The sequence below is a fragment of the Orcinus orca genome, chromosome 1 (assembly GCF_937001465.1).
Source record: "Orcinus orca chromosome 1, mOrcOrc1.1, whole genome shotgun sequence".
Classification (NCBI taxonomy): Eukaryota; Metazoa; Chordata; class Mammalia; order Artiodactyla; family Delphinidae; genus Orcinus; species Orcinus orca.
The window spans coordinates 108,533,905-108,555,715 of NC_064559.1; the positions used below are offsets into that span (position 1 = coordinate 108,533,905).

At 40.0% G+C, this 21,811-nt stretch overlaps 1 protein-coding gene across 1 annotated transcript in view; it reads left to right on the plus strand.

Moving 5' to 3' along the window:
* Positions 1–466: 466 nt before the first annotated feature.
* The window catches only part of SPAG17 (sperm associated antigen 17), a 222,916-nt gene continuing 201,571 nt past the window's right edge, over positions 467–21,811 (plus strand). The window contains 1 exon segment of the mRNA XM_012533757.3: positions 467–547. Coding sequence (XP_012389211.1) covers positions 467–547 — 81 coding nt within the window.

Below are 21,811 nucleotides of genomic sequence, written 5' to 3' on the forward strand. Positions count from 1 at the left end.
ATGGGCCATCTTCCGAGGAGAGTCAGTTCTTCATTCTAGGTTACCCAGGGTGAAAGAAATCTTGGTGAAGAAGTCCTGGACGGGATTCCAGGGATTTTGAATTTCAAGACAATGCCTCGGGCCAGAGAAGGCTCTAAGAAGAAGCAGAGGGTAGAAGTGAGTAAAAGAAAGCTTGACCAGCTCGAGGCCAGCCTCGTCCTTTCCCTCTCCACTTGCACATTTCTTCTGATGGGAAATCCTAAGATTTAACCAAGGGGACTGGAGTCCCGCCCTCAAGTTTGCAGCGCGCTCCGGGAAACTCAGTTGCCATGGCGACAGAAGCGGTTGACCTGAGGATTCAGAACAGGTTTGGCAGAGGGGAGACAATTCCTTCAGGAACTGGGCGTGGCTTTGGTTACTATGGCAGCGGAGACGCTTAGTCCAGGCCTAGGCCTGTTTAGAGGCCAATGCTCCTCCCATTCTCTGCATGGCACCCAAAAAAGAGAACGGCGGGACCACAGGTTCTAAGATGTGGGAACCCTCGCTCATCGCCGCACCCTTCAACCAGGTATGCCCAGAACCCCGTAAATCCTCTCTGCCCCCCCGCAATGCTAAAGCCCGACCAGACCCTGCAGGCAACTCTGCCAGGCTAGCCTTCCCTTCCTGACGCCACCGCTGTCCCCTCCGAAAATTGTACTTGGTACTGCTCTCCCAGGCCTGATGGTTTCACACAAAACGACCCAGGGTCCCATCCGCAGGGAACGCTTGACGAAATGAGCGTTAAGGGAAGAAGGAAGGGGAAGCAGATTTCAAAAGGTGGTGAAAGGTGCGTGGTGGTGAAGAGACAAGGTGTCCTTCTGACACCTCAGCATCCTCTTCAGTGAAGTCATCCAGATGGCACTCCACAGTTGTACTGGGGTTGTCCTTACGAGCTGCTCGCTTCCTCCTGACTTCTCCTGAAGAGAGAAATCCTGTTGGATCATCTGTAGCCTGGTGCATAGTACAGCTTTAATAAATGCTGTATGAAAACAGACATGGAATACCTAAGGTATCAACATATTTAATACAAGTGAGCCTTCTACAGATAGGAAAGGATGACTTTCTTATGTAATGCCCTGATACCACAATATCAAAAGTTTTGATGTATTTTGAAGGTACTGTAGGAGATCGGAGTACTGAGGGGTTGGCTGCTAGACTCATCTGCAGGATGACACAAAGGCAGTCTATAACCCACCTGCCACATGACGTCGAATTGCCATGCCAGAACTGACTAGCTCCCCACCTCACTCACACCCGCCCACCTCCAGTGAGCTGGTCAGCCCAATAGTTCCTGTCATCTGCTGCCAGAAATTCACTTCAACACTAAGTTATTTCTAAGATGACATTTGGAAGGAGGAAGCTAGATTCTGGGAATTCCAGCCTGCCGTTGCAAAACACTTTAAAAACTAGAATTTTTTTTTTTTTCATTTTCTATGTGTGTGTATGTTCCACTAGAGAGTTAGTACTTAAAGGAAAAATACATCTAAAGTCTTATGATGCCCTCATGAGAAATGTCTACCTATTTGTCCTTATTTTCCACTATAATTGTTTTTTCCCTATGAACAGTAATTCTGTCTGATATGAAATTCTACCAGATGAAGAATTTCATGAAAGTAGTTAAGACACTGCCGATGCTGACATGATGTCATGGAATTTGGGGGTATTTCTATAACCTTAGGAACGAAGGATGTCAACTCAGTAATTCTCAGTTACGTTCTCAAATTCTTAGATGTTTTTTGAAATACTCTATAAAAGACCCTCTCTTTTGCTTTTATAAGTTAGTGCTAGCCAAAATAATTTTTTCTTCATTTTCTTTGAAATTGTGTAGGCCAAGTTTGGGCTTGGAGTGAACATTTCTGCTTGAATTATAAACTGCTGAACAACAGAGTTTGATGGAGCTGCTGACATTGCATTAGCCTTAGTGCTGCAAATATGAAGCTATAATTTTCCTAGTTGAGTGGAAAACCTAAAGGCACTATTTTCCCTTATGGCTTGAAAACCTGAAATAATTTTCAGCTTTCTTGTTCCTGCTTAAACAATATAATTTCAATAAATCTTACATATTAATAGAAAGAATTTGAACTCAAAGCAATATGTAGTTTTAACTACAACAAGTAAACTTCTTCAGTTTGTTGAAATGTGGGTTCTTTACTGCAGGGGGAAGACAACTACCCTCCACCTCCTCTCATATTTTTTTCTCAGCTTGGTTTCATGTCTGATCCAAGAGGAAAATTCCCAGATTAAGCCAATGCCCAGAAGCATGCCCTAACCACCAATGTAACAGACTCTGAATTTTGGTTAAAGATGACTGTAGATGTGTGAATTCCTTATTCATAGGGCTCAGCAAAGTGCTTTGCACATATTGGGTGCTCAAAACATGTTACTGCTTTCGTTTCCAGAGTCTCTTTCCATAAAGTTGCTACTTCTGTGCAAACTGTGCTCCAGTGTACGTGGTTGAGTATGTGTGTGCTACTGTGTGTGTGTTGCGTGTGTATTGGGGGTCGCAGAGAGGGAATTTTTCCTCCCAGTCTTCCATAAGCCAGTTTAGTAATCCTAATCAATAGTGATTTTGAACTCATATTCGTACTGAGCTGCACTAGAGTTGACAGAGAATAAGCAAGTTCACAATTTGCTTTTCGTGAATGTACCTTGTATCACTGTTTTGGGCTGTCCTTTCAGGCTAGAATAATCATCAATTTCTCAGTACATTTTAGTTGGTTCTAAAACATAAAATGATAGCAAATAATACAAGGCAGTCTATTACTAAGCACTAAATGATTATATAGAGTCTGGACATTAGGAGGATGAAAGTGGGCTCGGATAGCCAGGAAACGCTTTATAAAATACTTTCTTCTGGCTGAGCTCTAAAGAATAGGTAGAATTTGAGTGGGTAGAAGGAAGGAGGACAATTATTTTAGGAAAGGAGACCAGCATGTGCCTTAAATAAATCTGGGACAGTTAAATAGAGAGAAAAATGTAGGTTAGACAGCTCCTGGGGGTACATTGCTCATAAATTAATTCTGTCAATCAAATGGTCATTTACTAACTTTGCTATCCATGTATCAAATATTTAGCTTATTATTGTACATGTGAATAAATAATATTATTTGTGCGTATATTGTATTATTAATATATGCAAAAATATCACATCTCAAATTAGATATACAGGAAATATTTAGGTACAAGGTTATAAAAATGCATCTTAGTGTGGGCTTTATATGACATAGACATATTTATGATATCTAGGAGCATTAAGAAGTTAAAGATACTGTGGTATCATAGAAATTAAAATCTTTTCATGAAACTCTCAAGGCAGCCTCTGCTGGCCACAGTGAGAGGAAGATGTGTTAACCCAGGTGCTCAGTGACAGAAGGTGCTATCTGGAAACATTTTGGTCTAAGATATTCTTATTTGTATTTTTTACTGTGGTAAAATATACAGAACATGAAATTTACCATTTTAAACATTTTAAAATATACTATTCGGTGGCATTAAGTATCTTCACATTGTTGTGCAACCATCACCACCTTCCATCTTCAAAACTCTTTCATCTTCCCCAGCTGAAAATACATCCATTAACTAGTTTCCCCACCTCCCTCCCCCCAGCACCTGGCAACCCCCATTCTACTTTCTGTGTCTACAAATTTGACTACTCTAGGTGCCTCATGTAAATGTAATCATACAGTATTTGTCTTCTTATGACTGGCTTATTTCACTTAGCATAATGTCCTCAAGCTTCATTCGGGTTGTAGCATGTATTGGAATTTCCTTGTTTTTAAGGCTGAATAATATTTCGTTGTCTGTATAGACCACATTTTATTCATTCATTCGTTGATGGCCATTTGGGTTGCTTCCAACTCTTGGCTATTGTGAATAATGCTGCTATTAATATGAGTGTGTAAGAATCTGTTTGAGTCCCTGCTTTCAATTTTTTGAGTGTATATCCACAAGTAGAATTGCCAAATCATATGGTAATTTTATTTTTAATTTTTTGAGAAACAGCCATACCATTTTCCATAGCAGCTATAACATTTTTATATTCCCACCAGTTTCTCCACATCCTCGCCAAATGCTTTTAACAGTCTGTGTTTTTTATTTATATACTTATATATAGCAGCCATCCTAATGGGTGTGAAGTAGTATTTCATTGTGGTTTTGATTTGCATTTCCCTGATTATTTTTGATGTTGAACATCTTTTTATGTACTTTTAGGCCATTTGTGTATCTTCTTTTACCCATTTTTAGTCAAGTTGCTTGGTTTTTTTATTGTTAAATTGTTGAGGTTTTTTTTTTAAAAAATATATTCCGGGTATTAATCCCTTATCAGATACATGGTTTGCAAATATTTTATCCTATTTCCTGGGTTGCCTTTTTACTCTTTTTTTTTTTTTTTTTTTTTTTGTGGTACGCAGACCTCTCACTGTTGTGGCCTCTCCCGTTGTGGAGCACAGGCTCCGGACGCGTAGGCTTAGCAGCCATGGCTCACGGGCCTAGCCGCTCTGCGGCATGTGGGATCCTCCCTGACCGGGGCACGAACCCGCGTCCCCTGCATCGGCAGACAGACTCCCAACCACTGCGCCACCAGGGAAGCCCTGCCTTTTTGCTCTTTGTGTACTGTGATGTACAAAGTTTTTAATTTTGATGAAGTTCAGTTTAAGTTTTCTTTTATTGCCTATGCATTTGGTGTCATATCAAAGAAATCATTGCCAAACCCAGAGTCATGAAGATTTTACCTTATGTTTTCTACTAAGAGTTTTCTGCCTTCCATTTAGGTCTTTGGTCCATTTTTAGTTACTTTTCATTTATGGTATGAGGTAAGAGTCCAACTTCATTCTTTTGCATGTAAATATACAGTTTTCCCAGCACGAATTATTGAAAAGATTGTCCTTTCTCCAGAGAAAGGGTGGGGCAAGGGAGAGTAGAAGTGCCACACAATTTCCTACCATATTGAATGTGGCTTTTTATTGATTTTGGGCATTCATTTGGTTGCTTTAGATCTTTGACTGGTTTCAGAGCTCCTATAAAGTTATTTTAGTCAATCTCTGGTTGTTTTTCTAATGTTTCTGTGAAGGACAGAGGGCCTAGAGCTTTCTAGTTGGCCATCTTGCTGATCTTACTGTGGTCTGAGAGATTTTGTAATCAACTCTGATTTTCTCCATTTCTTGCAAACCTACACAGCAGGTGATGCTGGGGAAGGGGAGATTAGTAGAAGCTTTGCTCATGAAAATTTAGGAAAATTTACCAAAATTGTTCAAACAGCATAGCCATTCCTTTTAGAAGCCTACAGATTGTCACGTGGCTTCAAAATGAGTGAGCTACGTGTCTCAAATGGAATCTTGTGTTATGATCAAGACTTTTGTGTTAACACAGTGGGGAAAATCCTCACAATGTTATCTGTGTTAAGTGACAGCATGATACCAGTATAGTGAATATTGAGAAGCCAGATACAAACCCTTTTCTTTTTCTTTAAGGTATTATAGACTTTTGTCCCAAATATGTTCTTCAGAATTTGAGGGTTCTCCAAAGTTTGTTTGAGTCGATTTGGTTTGGGATTTTGTTAGTTTTAATTCTTAAGTACTTCCACATTTTCAAATTATCCAAGATGGTTATTTCTTTTCATTTGTTCCAAGTTTAAGTTCTCCTTTTTAGGTGTAGCAAGAAGGCAGCCATAACTTGTGAGACCAACTATTGGCACAGCAATTATTTCATTCTCTTACTGTGACCCACCATAGAGAATGTTAAAAAAAAAAAAAAAACAGAAAAAAAATTATGGCAATCTACACATTCCCTAACCCAGCCAGCCTCACTATTCCAATTCACTGATTTCATTTTGTAATGATGATTTCAGGTCCCTAATACCCAGCTTAAGGGAATGGATACTCATTGTCATTTGCCTTATATTTATCATTAAGATTTTGCTTGATTAAGCCTTCAACTCTTCTTTAATACAAATATCCACATATTTTTAAATAATGATTCCTTTTTTTTTTTTTTTTTGGCCATGTTGGGTCTTCGTTGATGCACGGGCTTTCTATAGTTGTGGCGAGCGGGGGCTACTCTTTGCGGTGTGCGGGCTTCTCATTGCGGTGGCATGGGCTCTAGGCATGCGGGCTTCAGTAGTTGTGGCACACGGGCTCAGTAGTTGTGGCTCACAGGCTCTAGAGTTCAGGCTCAGTAGTTGTGGCACCTGGGCTTAGTTGCTCTCTGCGGCATGTGGGATCTTCCCGGACCAGGGATCGAACACGTGTCCCCTGCATTGGCAGGCAGATTCTTAACCACTACGCCACCAGAGAAGCCCTAAGCTGGCCCCCATTTAACCATCACATTGAATAGCTAGAGGCAAGACATTCTCTTCGTTGAAGCATAGACACACAAAGAAGGCAATGAGCTGCTGGAGAAAGCCCCAGCTCTGGGGCCAGGTAGACCTAGGTGTCGAATCCTGATTTTGAAAGGCCTAATGGGTGACCTAGAGCAAATGTCTTACCTTCTCTGAGTCTCGTTCTCCTCTTGTCATATGGAGATAATAATATCCACCTCAAAGATTTGCTGTGAGGAGTAAATGATATTTATTTCATTTCATAAATATTTTATCACATCTGGCATCTAATAACCCTTCAATAAGAGAGTTCACTCCCTGCATCCTGCTTTTTCACTCATATTAGTCTCTTTGCTTGAAATGAATTTCCACCTTCCCTCCCCTTGTCAGGCCCATTCTTCGAGGCTCTCATAAAGCCATGCCTTGCAGTGAGCTTTCCTAAATAACCTAACCCACATTTATCTTCCCCCACCTTGGATCTAGGCTCTGTCTTTTACAACTCAGTCCTTGGTTGTGAGAATGCCTTGAGTTATTTGCTATCATTTTATGTTTTATAGAGCACAAGTATTGATGTAATGTGAGCTGCTTCACAGAAAAATCATATCTTATACTCCTTATATCTACTCTACAATGACCAGCACGTTTATAGGCACACAGAACCACACTCAAACTCTATACGTAATTAATTCACTGATTTACTTTGAAATATGAAAAAACCTTTATTGTAGAAACCAGGACAGTTAGACTGAGGAGATGTTTTCTAAGAGAAGAGGAAGGGACAGAAAACATTTATATAAAAAAACCATCATAGCAGATATATAGGCTGATTGTAACAGTACCCCCAAAAGAACTATGCAATGATTCCATTTCACTTCACAGAGATATTTTATCTGCCAACCAGGAGGCATTTAAGTGAATGCTCTTTAGAACATATAGTTAGCAGTTTCTCCTCCTCATTAGACTTCAGCTGAGGAATAATATGTTTCTCTTATTAAATGTAGCTTAGTGACAATAGCTGAGTTGTGCACACTTGAAAAATAGTAACAGAATTTCCTTGGAGTCTTGAACAAAGCTTCTATCTTATAAAGGTTTGGAAAGTAGATAAGGGTTCCAGATAGGTATTGCTGAAATTATTAATACTCCAGACCTCTTAAAGTTGTAAAGTATATAGATACTAGAATGATAATAAGCAGTCTCAGTAGGTTTGGGAGGAAAAATGTTCAATTGAACTGAAGTGCTTGAAACCATTATAAATGCAGTTTATCAAAAGAGAAATACATATTATGGACAGACCCCCTGAATAACGTTTGAGAGGCAGTGAAGAATTTTTCAACTTTTTTGATCTTAAACAGTAAGCTATTTCTCATGTTAATGTGTAAGACTTACTGGAAATCCTCATGAGCTGAAGACTGATGTCTGGCAGCAAGCATATTTCTGAAATTGGCTTGGATTTTATTACTATATTTTCTGAAATATGCTTTCATTGATATTTACCAAACAGATTGCCAGTTCACACAAAGGTTGTTTTAATAAAGGCCAACGAAAACAACTGAGCTGCTAGGAAGAATGTTAAGAGGGAAATGGACTTTTCATAACCTCACATTATAATTTATCTTTTTAGACAAAAATGTATTATTTGAATGAGTTTGGAACCAAAGGGAGTTCTCATGTCAAAATATCTACCTAGATGGTATACATGATTGTTTTTATAGCAAATGAAAAATATTAAATACAAGTAAAACGTAAGTGTTGCCAGTATGAGTTTGGCAACATACTAGGGAAATGTTAAGAAATGGTGAATGTTGACCATGTTTCAGCTCTATCCATAGAAACCGTCATTGGCTCCCAGTTACCCACAAGATAAAATGCAAGATGTTCTGCCTGGCTTTCATGGCCCTGCCTAATTTGGTCTTTCTCTGCCCATCCGTCTTTATCTTCCTTTACTCCAGTTGAGTGGTCTCTGTAGTATCCCCAGGCACATACTGACTTTTCCCATGTAGTTTCCTGGCCTGAAGATCTCCCTGCCTCCATCCAACTCCTTCTCATTAAAACCCTCCCTTATATCTTCCAGAAGGGAGCTTAATCACATTATTCTGGTCCCTACTGACTTTTCTCCTTCCACTAAATTACTTCAGTGATTGTTATCTTTTATTTTTTAATTAGTTAATCTATTAATTTATTTTTGGCTGCATTGGATCTTCACTGCTGCACACGGGCCTTCTCTAGTTGCGGCGAGCGGGGGCTCTCCCTCGTTGCGGTGTGTGGGCTTCTCACTGTGGTGGCTTCTCTTGTTGCGGAGCACGGGCTCTAGGTGTGCAGGCTTCAGTAGTTGTGGCACGTGGGCTCAGTAGTTGTGGCTGTACTCAGTACTATATTACTGTGTAGTAATAGTTTCCCCTCTCTCTCCTAAATTTCTTTCAGTCAGTCCTCCCATTGAAGTCCCTCTTTTCCTATAACCAGTTTATTTGCCATTTTGTGACTCTTTCCAGCTATTCAATCTCTTTTTAGGTTTTATGCCTAAAACTCAACACAACTTTCCAAGTACTTAGACCCTCTGGTTTTGTACAGTTGTAGGGCAATGTTTTCTATTTTGTTCCCACTTTTTTCTACATCTGGTGAGCCAAGGCATTTCAATGGAACTGCAGCACATTAAGCTGTTGGTTATGGGGAAGCATTACATACAGGCACCTTTCCTGTAACTGATCATCAAAGCTTCTAAACTTCTTTTTTTTTTAATTGAAGCATAGTTGATTTACAATGTTGTGTTAGTTTCTGGTGTACAGCAAAGTGATTCAGTTATATATCTATATTCTTTTTCATATTCTTTTCCATTATGGTTCACTACAGGATATTGAATATAGTTCCCCATGCTGTGTAGTAGGACCTTGTTGTTTATTTTATATATAGTAGTGTGTATCTGCTAACTCCAAACTCCTAAATTATCCCTCCTCCACCCCTTTTCCCCTTTGGTAACCACAAGTTTGTTTTCTATGTCTGTGAGTCTGTTTCTGTTTTGTAAGTAAGTTCATTTGCATCATATTTTAGATTCTACATACAAGTAATATCATACTGTATTTGTCTTTCTCTGACTTACTTCACTTAATATGATAATCCCTAGGTCCATCCATGTTGCTGGAAATGGCATTATTTCATTCTTTTTATGGCTGAGTAGTTTCTACTAATACAGTAGTATTCTCTCTCTCTATATATATATATATGCCACATCTTCTTTATCCATTATTCTGTCAATGGACATTTAGATTGCTTCCATGTCTTGGCTATTGTAAATAGTGCTGCAATGAACATTGGGGTGCACGTGTCTTTTCAAATTAGACTTTTCTCCGGATATATGCCCAGGAGTGGGATTGCTGGGTCATATAAAGCCTCTAAACTTCTGACTGGAGTTTAGATTATGTTTTCTTCAATGCATTTACTTATATTTTCCACACTGAATCTCATCTGACACACATGCTTGCTCAACTCAGAAGGCTTTGTGAAATCTCCCTGCAGTGTTTAATTGTCCCCTTGGCACAATGTCATTGTCACAGTGAAGCCAAGGCAGGGTGGCAGAGGAAGGCCCATTGCCTAGGAATCGGGACATGCTTCTTGCTAGCTGTGTCACCTTGACCAAGTCTCCATGTCATAGATTTTTTACCCCCATCTGCAAAATGAAGGAATTGGACTAAATGGCAATGGAAGAAATCGCCTAACATTAAATTCTGAAAGTTTGTGTTTCACTGTAACTATTTACGTATTTTGTATAAAGGCAGTTAAATAAGACATATACGAGGAAGGTTCCCAGGGTTCCCTGCTGTTAACACTTCTCCATCCAGAGAGATGTCTGCTTAACTTCGCCTTTGTTTTTTAGCCAGTTCTCTGTGACAAAACATTTCCTCTACTTCCATGGTAACTCAATGTTTTTGGTATGTAAACTTGTGAAATGCTTTCTAAAATTAAATAAATTGTTTCCTGGCTTCCTCTTGTCCTCACCCCTCACGGTCATGATTCTTTGTGTTGTTCTTATTGTGTTTTTGCTAAATATGACTATAGTGTGTGGCCTTGGGTGGTACAGACAGCATAACAGTTACTCAGGCAGGATATATTGAATAGAAATGGAGAGGAAATCCCCCAAATTATATAAGCACCAATGAAAAATCATGGGATCTCTAAAACTGTCTATGACTCCATATATGTATTTAATAGTTGAGTTTTGGTTAAACTAGTTAAAGGTTAGGAATATTGACTTCAACTGCCTCTGTCTTTTTTTTGAATTTTTTATTGAAGTATAGTTGATTTACAATGTTGTGTTAATTACTGCTATACAGCAAAATGACTCCGTTTTATACACACACACACACACACACACACACACACACACATACTTTCTCATATTCTTTTCCATTATGTCAGCTACCTCTGTCTTCACATCAAGTATTTAGATGGCTGAGCAAGGATAGAAAGCGTTTCATTATTCACAGTTGTTACTGTAATCATAAAGGTGAAGCATTAGAGAATGTTTATTGTTTAACTTGTCATGCATATCTTATAAATTTAGCACCAACCTAGGAAAATGTTTGTGGAAAAATGATTTATTAGGACCATATTTTCAACCTTTGAGATGGAAATAACTGTGAATGTGTTATTTTATTCTTTGTGATGAAGATGTCACTTTTGCTCAGAAGGGTATACGCTTTAAAACATAGTTAAAGCAATGATGACCTGTTTTTCTGAAGAAAGGTTTTTGTTTAGTCCCTCTTGTGTTCAGTAATTAAGAGCAATCATGCCTAGAGGCCAAAGATTTTGGTCGTGTGGAGCAGAATTTGGGGTCACGTGAAGTCCATATGGGAACTGGACCTCTGGCTATACCCTCATCAGTACTGTCTTCAAAGCAGCTGAGGAAATTCTCTCATCTTACACAGCGTATACCACACAAAGAGCATCTTGGTGGCTTCACTGGAAGTTTGTTCTCAGCCTCCTTGGCAGCATTTTTTCTTTAGCTTTATCTCCATGTTGACCTCATCAGCGTCTCTAATTAGTCTTATTTTATAGAAGCCAGTGTTCCTCCAAAATCGAGGAGGTTGAAAGTTTCCTTTCTACTTTGAATTTTAGCTGCTAGAAAAAGTCTTTAAAATTATCCAACTTAGTTTGGTCAATGAAAATTTTCGGTCAAACGAACAAGCACCTTGAAACAAAAGAACTGTATTTAAATGTTTCAAATGAATTAAGTAGGAAAGATTGTTCATCTTGAATTGTTCAGTTTGGGCTGGAGAAAGTGGGATTAAAATAAAATCAAACTAGGAAAGATGGACGCCTTCCTAGATCTTCCTTATGTAAGTCTATAGTAGACGTACCCCACTGGTCAATTCCAAGCCCTAAACATGGTCAGCTGTGGAGCTGGAGCTTCCTCCTGTAATGTATCTTTAGCCCAGTAGCAGTTGAGTCATGGGTGAGCCAGGGGGAGAATAGCAATTACTAAGTTGCCAACCATTATCTTCCCCAGATTTGGGGAAAAAATTACCCTTTTAATGTCTTCTGAAAGTTCTCCCTATTTTTCTTCCTCTGTCCTGTTTTGGTATGGACACCTTCCTTCTAATCCCCCTCACTGCTAGTCCACTTCTAGGCTTCAGAGGAGGCAGAGAGTGGTCCTTGACACAGAAACATACTTTCATAGGGGAATTATTTAAAGCATTATGAATTTCCAGAATGTAAGATGGGCACATCCCAAAGTATAACTTTAAAAATGCATTCCAAAGGAAAATAGAAATAATTTCCTTTATTAAATTCCTAGAGTCCATATACCTCTCTACTAACGAAGAATTGAAGCTTGAGGCTATATCTATATCTAATGTGGTTTTTATATACAAATAATATGTTCTTTACCTGACATCACTAAGACATTCCCCTTTAGTAGATTTTCAAATACTGGAAATGGTTTAAGACTGAGTACAACCAGCTAGTAAATATGGAGTTTGACCATAGCTTCAGTAAGTGATTAAATTCAGTTGAAAAACATTTGTTCCTTTTGTATTAAACTATTGCCCTATGTACTACCTGGGATGTATAGAAAGGGGAGGATGGGTCAATGGAAAAAGGAACAATACAGCATTCCTGCCACCTAGAGCTAATCAGAGAAAACACAGACATAGAGCTAATCAGAGAAAACATAGACACCAGTGATTCTAAAAGTGTAATCCCTGGACCAGAAGCAACAGCATCGCCTGGGAACTTATAAGAAATGCAAATTCCCAGGCCCCACCATAGACTTACTGAATCAGAAACTCGGGGTGGAGCGTAGTTTGTACTTCGATTTGTACTTTAACAAACATGATTCTCATGCACACGAAAGCTGAAGACCCACACTAATATCATGACCTCAGTGTAAGTACTATGTTACTCGTATAGTACTGATAATGAGTTTGCAAGCAGAGGACACAGTGGTCACTGCTGGGCTGAGATGTTTAGGGAAAGAGCCACAGATGAAGCAGGAATTTCACCTGGAAGCAAGGAATTCTGTAGAAAAGGACCATGCTGAGCAAACAGAGAGCTGAGAAAACACATGACATATTTGTGATACATAATTAACCACTCACTAGGCACTGGATTAGGTGCTTTACACACACTATCATGGTTCATCCTCACAACAGCTCTAAAAATATTATTCCCATTTACATGGCAAAATTAAGGCTCAAGAACTTACATAGAACAATTTGAGAGCTGTGAGAGTTTAGAAATAATGGGAGATACGGTGTTTAAAATATGTGGGGAAGAGAATGTAAAGGATTTTGAATGCTAGTAAGATAGAGTTTGGACTTATCCCATTAGAGTCTAAGAGTTAGACAATTAAAATACTTTCTGTGAGGGAAGCATGAAATGATTAAACTGATGTCTTAGAAAAAATTAATAGGTTAGAGGTGGAAGAAGCTGGAGGCTCGAATAGACCCTGTAGAAGGTATTTTCAGTGGTCTAGGTTTGAGGTGGTTATAGGTTGAACTAGCCGAATCACCATGAGAATAAAAAGGAAGTGACAGATCCAAGAAATTCTAGAAAGAAAGTAACTGCGATTGCATATACAAAAGGAGAATGAGGGAGGATTTGAAGCATGATGACTGGGAAAAATGGAAAGTCTCAGAAACTGACCAATTCAGTTAAATGAACTTGGATGATTTTTATTGTTTGTGATAGGATTTTGTTTGTTTTGTTTTTAGGGTATACAGAGAGGTAAAGAACTCAGCTTTCAGACACTCTGAGTATGAGATGATGGTAGAACATCAAAGTAGAAATTCATCAGGAAGTCCATAGACTATAACTCACAGTCCATGGTTGGAGGCATCGACTTAGGGATTGTAGTAGAGAAGTGGAGAGGATGCTGTGGGAGGACCTAGAATATCCAATAGAGAGAATGTGCCAGGAGAAGAACAGAAGGTTGAGCATAGAATTCTATGGAATATCTAAAGGTCCTCATTTATGAGGTAGAAAGAAAGGAAAGAGCCTGATGGTCAGAGAAGAAACAGCCACAGGAATAAAGACAGAATGAGAACAGTGTTGTGTCATGGAAATCAGTCCAGGGAGAAGGGCACGAAATGGCATTTGAAGTCCCCACCTATGGAGATCTAGGGAGAACAGAGCAAGGCAACCATATTTGGTGATGAGGACACAATTAGTAATCCTAAAGGATGCAGTTTCAATAGAGTGAATGGTGGTGGAGGTGAGGGAGGGAGGTGGGAGCAATACTCTGGCTTATCAGGATCCAGGGCCTCAAGCGCTAGGTCCCATGTTTGGCGAGTTTGACTATGGAGAAAAGAAGATCCTATGGAAAATGGTTAGCGGGGAGACTGGGATTAGGTGAAGATAGCTATGCTTTTGTGAAATGGGATAGAGAGGAGAGGGCAGGAAGGGATTGAAAACTGGAGGGGGAGAGATAGGATTGACGGAACAATCTGGAAAAGCAGGTCAAAGGAAAGTGGGTCATTTGCTCTAGTACAAAAGAGAAAAGATCAGAATCTTTCCCCCAGCCCAAGAAAAAGGAGCAAGTTCTTCAGACTGGTGAAGGACGTACTGAGAAGAGAATGTGAAAAGGGGAAGAAACCTAAACAAGAGAGCTTTGCTCTTCTGAGGAGGTGGAGGTGTGGCCACTGTGTAGATAGAAGGTTGACAAACAAGAGACATAAGCAAAGAATTCCTTCCACTCTTTCTTCAATCAGCATCTGCCCGTGAGGCAGGGACTCAAGACGCAGGGAGAGATGCGGTCAACAGTAAAACCCGTATCATTTTACGTTATGACTGTGCACATATCTGCCTCCCTTACTAGAATGTGGGTTTTTTGAGAGCAAAGACTTCCTTCTTTTTTAATGCAGGAAAGCACAAAGGGTAATATAACAAGGACATTTGTACCATTGGGACAATTGCTAGTTTCTCTTTTTTTTAAAATAAACACTGGGAAAAAAATGGAAGAGCACTTTGTCCTTACCCCCAGCCTCTGTTCCATTCCTTTCTCTCCCTTCCTAGGAGCACACACTGTCATGAATGCATATCCTCTGAGCCTATCTATGTATCTATTTATCTATATCCACGAATATTATGTAATATTGTTTATGATTTTTTTAATTTATACAAATGGTTCCATATTGTACTTACCAGTTCTGCAATTTATCTTTTTTTTAAATTCATCATTATGTTTTGAAGTCTAACCATGCTGAGAAATACAGATTTAGTTCATTTCCTTTAATTTCCCTTGTCTTATTAATCTTTGCATCCTTCATTTCCAGTGTAGCATAGGTACCCACATAGCAAAAGTTATTAGTGAATAAATTAGGATAAACAATATAACAAAAGAAATGGACACTTTATACAGCACTTTCTTATGGAATACTTTTAACTATAATCTCTTTTCTCCGTTATTTGTGGATTTTTCTTCCCCAGGCTGATGCTATTTAAGGGTAGTGATTATGCCTTATGCCTATGCATTCTATACCTAATGCCCATTTCAATGTTTGACACATAGTAACTCCTCAGTAAATATTTATTGAATGAATGAATGACTCCCTACTGTAAGTATTATTTTGTTAAGGTCCAGGTTCTGAGTACATGAGTGTTTTTCCAAGACCACGTGGTTGGAATCAGGACTAATGATCAGGTTTTCTGATACTAAATCCAGTGGTCTTTTCATTATAACATTGAAAGAGCTATTGTAAGGACTATATTAGGGAATCAATAGGAAAGGAATAATTATAATGAATTACTGCCCTGATGTAACCAATAAATAGACTCCATGTACCTATGTAGTTAGGGAAAATTAATAACCATAACCAGGTCTAGGGCTTGAAATTTATCATAATCATTAACTTAGAATATATTGTCATGTGGTCCTTAAACCATGTGAGGTTCATATTATAAAGGAGATATGTGAATTATGAGGGCGTATAGGATTGCAGGAGGGAAGGAATGAGTGGGAAGCAGTTTCACTCAAGTACAACTGCTTTTGCTAAGGTCAGTGGTAACCTTCTAATTGCCTTTGACGACATACACCACTGTTCTTCTGGCTTCAGTGACACCTCCCCTCCTGGCTCTCCTTCACCTCACCTTCTTGTCCACCTCCTAGAAACCCTTCCCTACAACAGGGACAGTTGAGTGGAGATCAGAAGGAAATTACAAGCAGTCTAGGAAAAAGATCTCAGGAGCTGCCTCAGATACCACCCACACTCCAATCTGCCCTCCCACTAGGAATGATGGGTACCGATCAATACCTTTAACCCTTCACTTGATGATTTGGAGGTTTTACCCCAGTTTCCTCACTCAGAGGCAGATCTCCATCACCTCTTGAGTCCCTGGAACAACTCTTGGGTCCTGGGCAGCTGGAAAAGTCAGGATTGCTGTGCACAGAACGAGATCTGGGGAGCAACGCACCCTAACTCCTTTGACAGGCCAGTCAAAGCAACTGGGTGGCCAAGTAGCTCGCACAAGGGAAAGACCTTTTAAGGAACTTATTTTCATGTATAAGCACTGTTTGCCCACTTTCAAACTCCTATCTTAGTCATTTTGGGGTATTCTTTACAGTTTGTTACATCTCAGACATTTAACCAGAGTAATTTAATAAATGCTGGTTGAGTTGAACCCCGCCTCTTTTTTTTGTTGGGTTGAGGCAGAACACAGATTCTCTACCACGCTTCTTGCCCAAGGTACACTCTCATAGTTTTTCTGACACCCTCAGGGAGTGCTTGGATAGTCTCATCGTTCCCTACTAACGTGACACAAACTCAGGTATCTAGAAGATCTGATACTGCCTGGGATCGTCCCTTCTTTCCCACATCATAATTTGAAGACCACAGCTTTAGACCTAAAAATCAGAGCAGGTGGTCAGACAAAGAATTTTTGTTCTGCTTCCAAGTATTAGAGACCGTATGGGGAATGAAATTTGGTTACCAAAATATTGGCATTTCTTAGACATTTTATTGAATTTTGGGGCAAATAGGATAGAGTGCTTGTAATCAGGACAGTCTTATATCCTTGTGATAGTCAGAAGTATCCTTGGGTGTTCCGCACTCACTCAAGATGAATATAGAAATTAAACTGTATCGGTGGCTTTGTAGTGAACAAATGACAAGTGAGATGTAACAAACCAAGCAGCAGCTATGGGGCGTGGATGGCTCATTAGAAAGAGCATTGGTTGGTTATTTTGTTTCCTTTGTGTAGCCGTAGTGCCAAAGCCATACAAGTTCATGGACTATGTCACAATGCTTAGGGAAAAAATGACATTTAATTAGACAAAGGAAGGTGGGGGAAAAAAAAAAAGGAAAGGGCTAAATTAGGATAACTAATGAGCTCATATTGAGTCCTGAAAATATATCTTAATTTTTAACGTGGAAGATAGTAATTCAACACTGAAGGGACTCGAGGAAGGCACAAAGGGGTCTCATGTCTGAGGAGGGAGTTGATGAAAGGTTGTAGCCTTTAATATCTGATGATGAAAAGAGATCTCCTTTCTTTGGGGTGAGTCCCTGGTTCCAACTTTACATTCGTGGAGCAATTAGCAGGACTCCTCTTGGCTTTGCTTGGTCTCATCTGTTAGAAGAATGCCTCTGATATGTAATATTTGTTTGAAAACCCAAAGAAGCTTGTTTCCTTTTGAGATTTGCCTTACTTTTTATGTTCTGAAGTTCATTTTGGACCTCAGATTTTGCTCCAAGCAATAAAATTGGCTGGATTGTACTAACATAATGGAGCTGTAATTTTAGCCAACTCTGGGGGTGGGGAGATAGTTAAGGTGTGTAGTGGTTTCTGTGGCTTCTCTGTGGAGTAGAATTCCCTGCAAAGCTTTTCCATGTGGTGTTTTAATAGCTGTCTTAAAACTCTCTGATGCATGGAGCAAAACCGAATTAGACTCATGTATGAGATTGCTGGGATGAGCCAAGAACCCTGAAAAACAAAAGACGAACAAACAGCCTAAGCTCAGAGGCTAAACTGTCCAAAGAAGATCCTCAGGACATATGCAAATTCAAAATTATGGAAATAATCACCTGTTTTAACCCATTTTTTGCAAAATTTTCTAAGGAGAATTGTAATCTTTTCTTTGCATGCCTTAATATTTTACCTTTGCATGTAGCTTTACAATTTACACAATGCTTCAATATATATATTTTATCCTTAGAGACTTCCCACAACCTTTGGAAGTTTCTATTATTAGCCCCATTTTTATAAATGAGAAAACTGAGTCACAAAGATAGATCCAAGGTCATTTAGCAGAGGAACTACGGAGGCAGAATTCGATACCACTTCAGAGCTCTGCATCTTTACACCAGAACTTCAGTAATTTTAACTAGTGATGACGTTTAATATTCATGAAGACAAGGAACACCAGACAGGTAGTGTGTGCATACACAGTAAAGATGCTTCCAGGCTTCTGAGTTCTCATCAGTGAATATAAGACATTACAGTGTTGTCTGAACGTCCAGAGGATATGCTCTTCCTTTCATTCAAATGCTCAGTGATTCAGAGACATGGTTCCTTCCAAAGTGCTGAGCGTAGCCGATAAAATGCCACATACTTAGTTGGCATTCTCATACTAAGCGTGTGTAAAAATTCTCTGTAGTGTGTGGTTTTGGCTGCTAAGTTCCAGAAACATTTATTGAATGCTACTATATGCCAGGCACATGGGCAAAGTAGGAAGTTATCCAGGTGGTATGATTCTAAGGGAGCCTTTTACACTGGCCCAGCCCACTGCCTAAAATAGTCTCCTTAGCAGGGCATCCCTTTGAGTTAGTCCAGGAGTCACTGGGATTCCTTTTTTGAAAATGAAGATAGTTTGGAAAGAAAAATATACTTTTTAATTTAAAAAATAATTTTTAAAGTATTTTTTTAAATACTAAATTTCACTAAAGCCTTGAGGTATATTTATTCATCCAGTTACCAGAATCAACTATTAAGGCCCTGAGTTGAATAGGAGGTGATGTGGATAAATTGTATTCTACCCAGGAGAAGGGGATGGTGAATTCTAGAAATTCACCTGTAAGGGCCCAGGGAAGCCAGGATATAGCAGCAGGTCAGGGAGCCCATCTTATCTGGAGAGAGGGATGCACTAAGGTTCTCTATCAAGAATAAACTTCAGTCACTTTGCTTTTGTTTTTAAGAACTAGCCCTACCTGATATATTTCAAAGCCAAGTTCTTATTTGTTTAAAACCAAGTAAGCAGGTCCCCATCTCTAATGAAAATCAGCCTGGTAGCTGGTCCTCTGTGTGGCTACCTCAGAACTCATCATCTCCTTAGTCAGCCTCTGTACTCCTTATTTAACTCTAATCAATGTCTTTTCACAGTTGATGATAGGTTGACATCGCTGACAAACCTGCACCAGGTGCAAAAGGATTTAAAGTTCCCTCCTGCCTCGCTCTCACATCCTCTCCCACAGCTCTGAGAATTCTATACCTGGAGAATTTTAAATATCCTGTGTTCATGATTTTTGGCCTCTCTTCCAAAGACCTAAAATATTTTAAAAATATATTAGTTAACAAGTTTATTGTTATCAATGAGAAAATTATTTTATAAGTTGACTGTCACTTATGAGGCAGCTGTTGATACTCTGTTTGATTTTTTTTTTCTGCATTCACCCCTAAGCTTTCCACACTTGAAACAGCATGTATGGAACAACCATGTTTGTTCTAATGACTAACCCAAGGAGAAGCCCCCAAAATAATATCCATCATGATGGCTATGATTGTTGCTAAGTGCTGTGCTCAGAAAGATTCTCTGTAGATTGTCTCATTCAATCTTCACAACAATCCCAAAAGGTAGGTACTGTAGTTACCCTCATTTATACATGAAGCACAGAGAAGTTAAGTAACTTGCCCAAGGACACACAGCTGGTTTGCTGAGATTCAAAAACAGGCATTCTGTCTCCTGAGTCCAGGCTCTTAATTACTATGCCACAATGACCTGTGGGCCACCACCCCTTCTCCAAGGGGCCACCAAAATATGAGGGCGCCTCGTCACCTATGGGCAAGGGGTGCTGGGGCCCTCCCATGGCAATGACCCCAGTGCTCAGATCCTGCGTGTGGAAGTAGACCCCTGAGACGGCCAAGAGGCAAGGAGAACATTGGAGTAGCTTGGTCCTGCTCTTCCCACAGTGGCCTCTCTGTCCTTACCTTGTCACCTGTTTTTATAGAGCCCATTTTGAAGGATAGTGCTTAAGGCTGGGCCACACCTGAAACAGCATCAGCAGACACTTAATTATGAATTCACATAGCAGCACACTGCTGCACAATGTGTATTGGGGTTGGGAGGGGCAATAGATGGAGAGAATCTGCTTTGCCCTCAGTATTTTCTCAGAGACAGCCTTGGCGTTTTAAATCAAATTCATCTCTAGGGCTTCCCTGGTGGCGCAGTGGTTGGGAGTCCGCCTGCCGATGCAGGGGACATGGGTTCGTGCCCCGGTCCGGGAGGATTCCACATGCCGCGGAGCGGCTGGGCCCGTGAGCCATGGCCGCTGAGCCTGCGCGTCCGGGGCCTGTGCTCCACAGCGGGAGAGGCCACAACAGTGAGAGGCCCGCGTACCACAAAAAAAAAAAAAAAAAAAAAAAAAAAATTCATCTCTAAGTCGGCCTTAGACCAACAGGCCTTCCTGGGATGGGGGCCCTCAATGTGCTGGCAAATGTTTAATCACCTGCTCTCCAGGAGGAAAGCTCTTATTGGTAGCATTTGCCATTGCCTTAGTTTAAATGCTCCCACCACAGCAAGTTTCAGGTTACCAACACAGCCCCACTGAACAGGGTCAGGAAGAGCTGTGGGCAATCAGATCCAGCACACCCTTGGGCGAGGTCAGAAGATTAGGGTAGACAGACCCCGGTGGTAGTGTTGCTGCAGGGGACAAGGGTCAGGTTCAGATTCTGGACCTAGAGGGTTCATTTTATGTGTGGCTCCTTCTCTCCCCACCCTACCCTGATACCTTCCACCATAGAATCAAGCTCTAAGAATATCAAAGGGGTCTTGAAAGAGAAAGGAATCATAGAATTTGCAGCCCAGAGGCAGTAGGTGGAAGGGAAGAGGGAGCAGGACATCATCTCTTGATGGACGATGGGAGAAAGGAGGAAGAAGGAAAGAGATGGGAGGAATGGTTTTATAATCCACACATGTGTGTATGTGAGTCCTTGGCTTTTCCCTACTGTCAGGAAGAGCTGCCTCATTCCCCTGGTTGCCAGTCTGGTTGCTAGTCTGAGTCACTCCCAGGAAACGTGTTTTAGCAGAGGAATGTCTTAGCAGGGTCTAACTCCTCACACCCTTGTTAATGACCCTGATATGAACAATGTTAGATCAGATACAGTCGGTTTTCCTCCCGAAGGACTTCAAGGCTATGTATGCCCTGCTCAGTTTCCTGACATTCTAGTGCTTTATGATTCCCAGGGTCAAAATTGTCATTCTAAGCATCTTCTCTGTTGAACAACAGATATGTACACAGAGAGCCTTGCTCTGTTTTCCATTCACTATTGGACACTATGAGCTGCAAAACACATAAAACAATTTTTCCAACCTAAAGAGCTTACAATCTCGTTGAGAAAATGTGACAGCCATGTGAACTAATTCCTAAGTAAGGAGCACTTATAACAGCGTGATGATGATATGTCAAAGAATAGTCTTTATAATGAATTGTGAGGAACCTATAATTAAAGGAGAGTCTATAATGAGAACTTATTTAGTAAAGACAGTCAAACTGCATATCCTGGTCCTTTATATTGTTCTTGTTTGTTACGTAATGTGTACCCATTTTTTTAAACATATTTCCGACTCATTTTACAGTTAGAATCCCTTTTTAACAAATAACGATTAGAGCAGCCAGTTCAATGTAATAAAAATATTTCTTCTGCTGGCCAACAGCCCATACTAACACTCCTTTGCTGATGGAGATCCAAGACTCCTTTTGAAGGGAAAACCCGGTATGAGAAAGACATTCACAAATCCCTGTCCATTTGGCAGTAAATCTACTTAACAAAAAG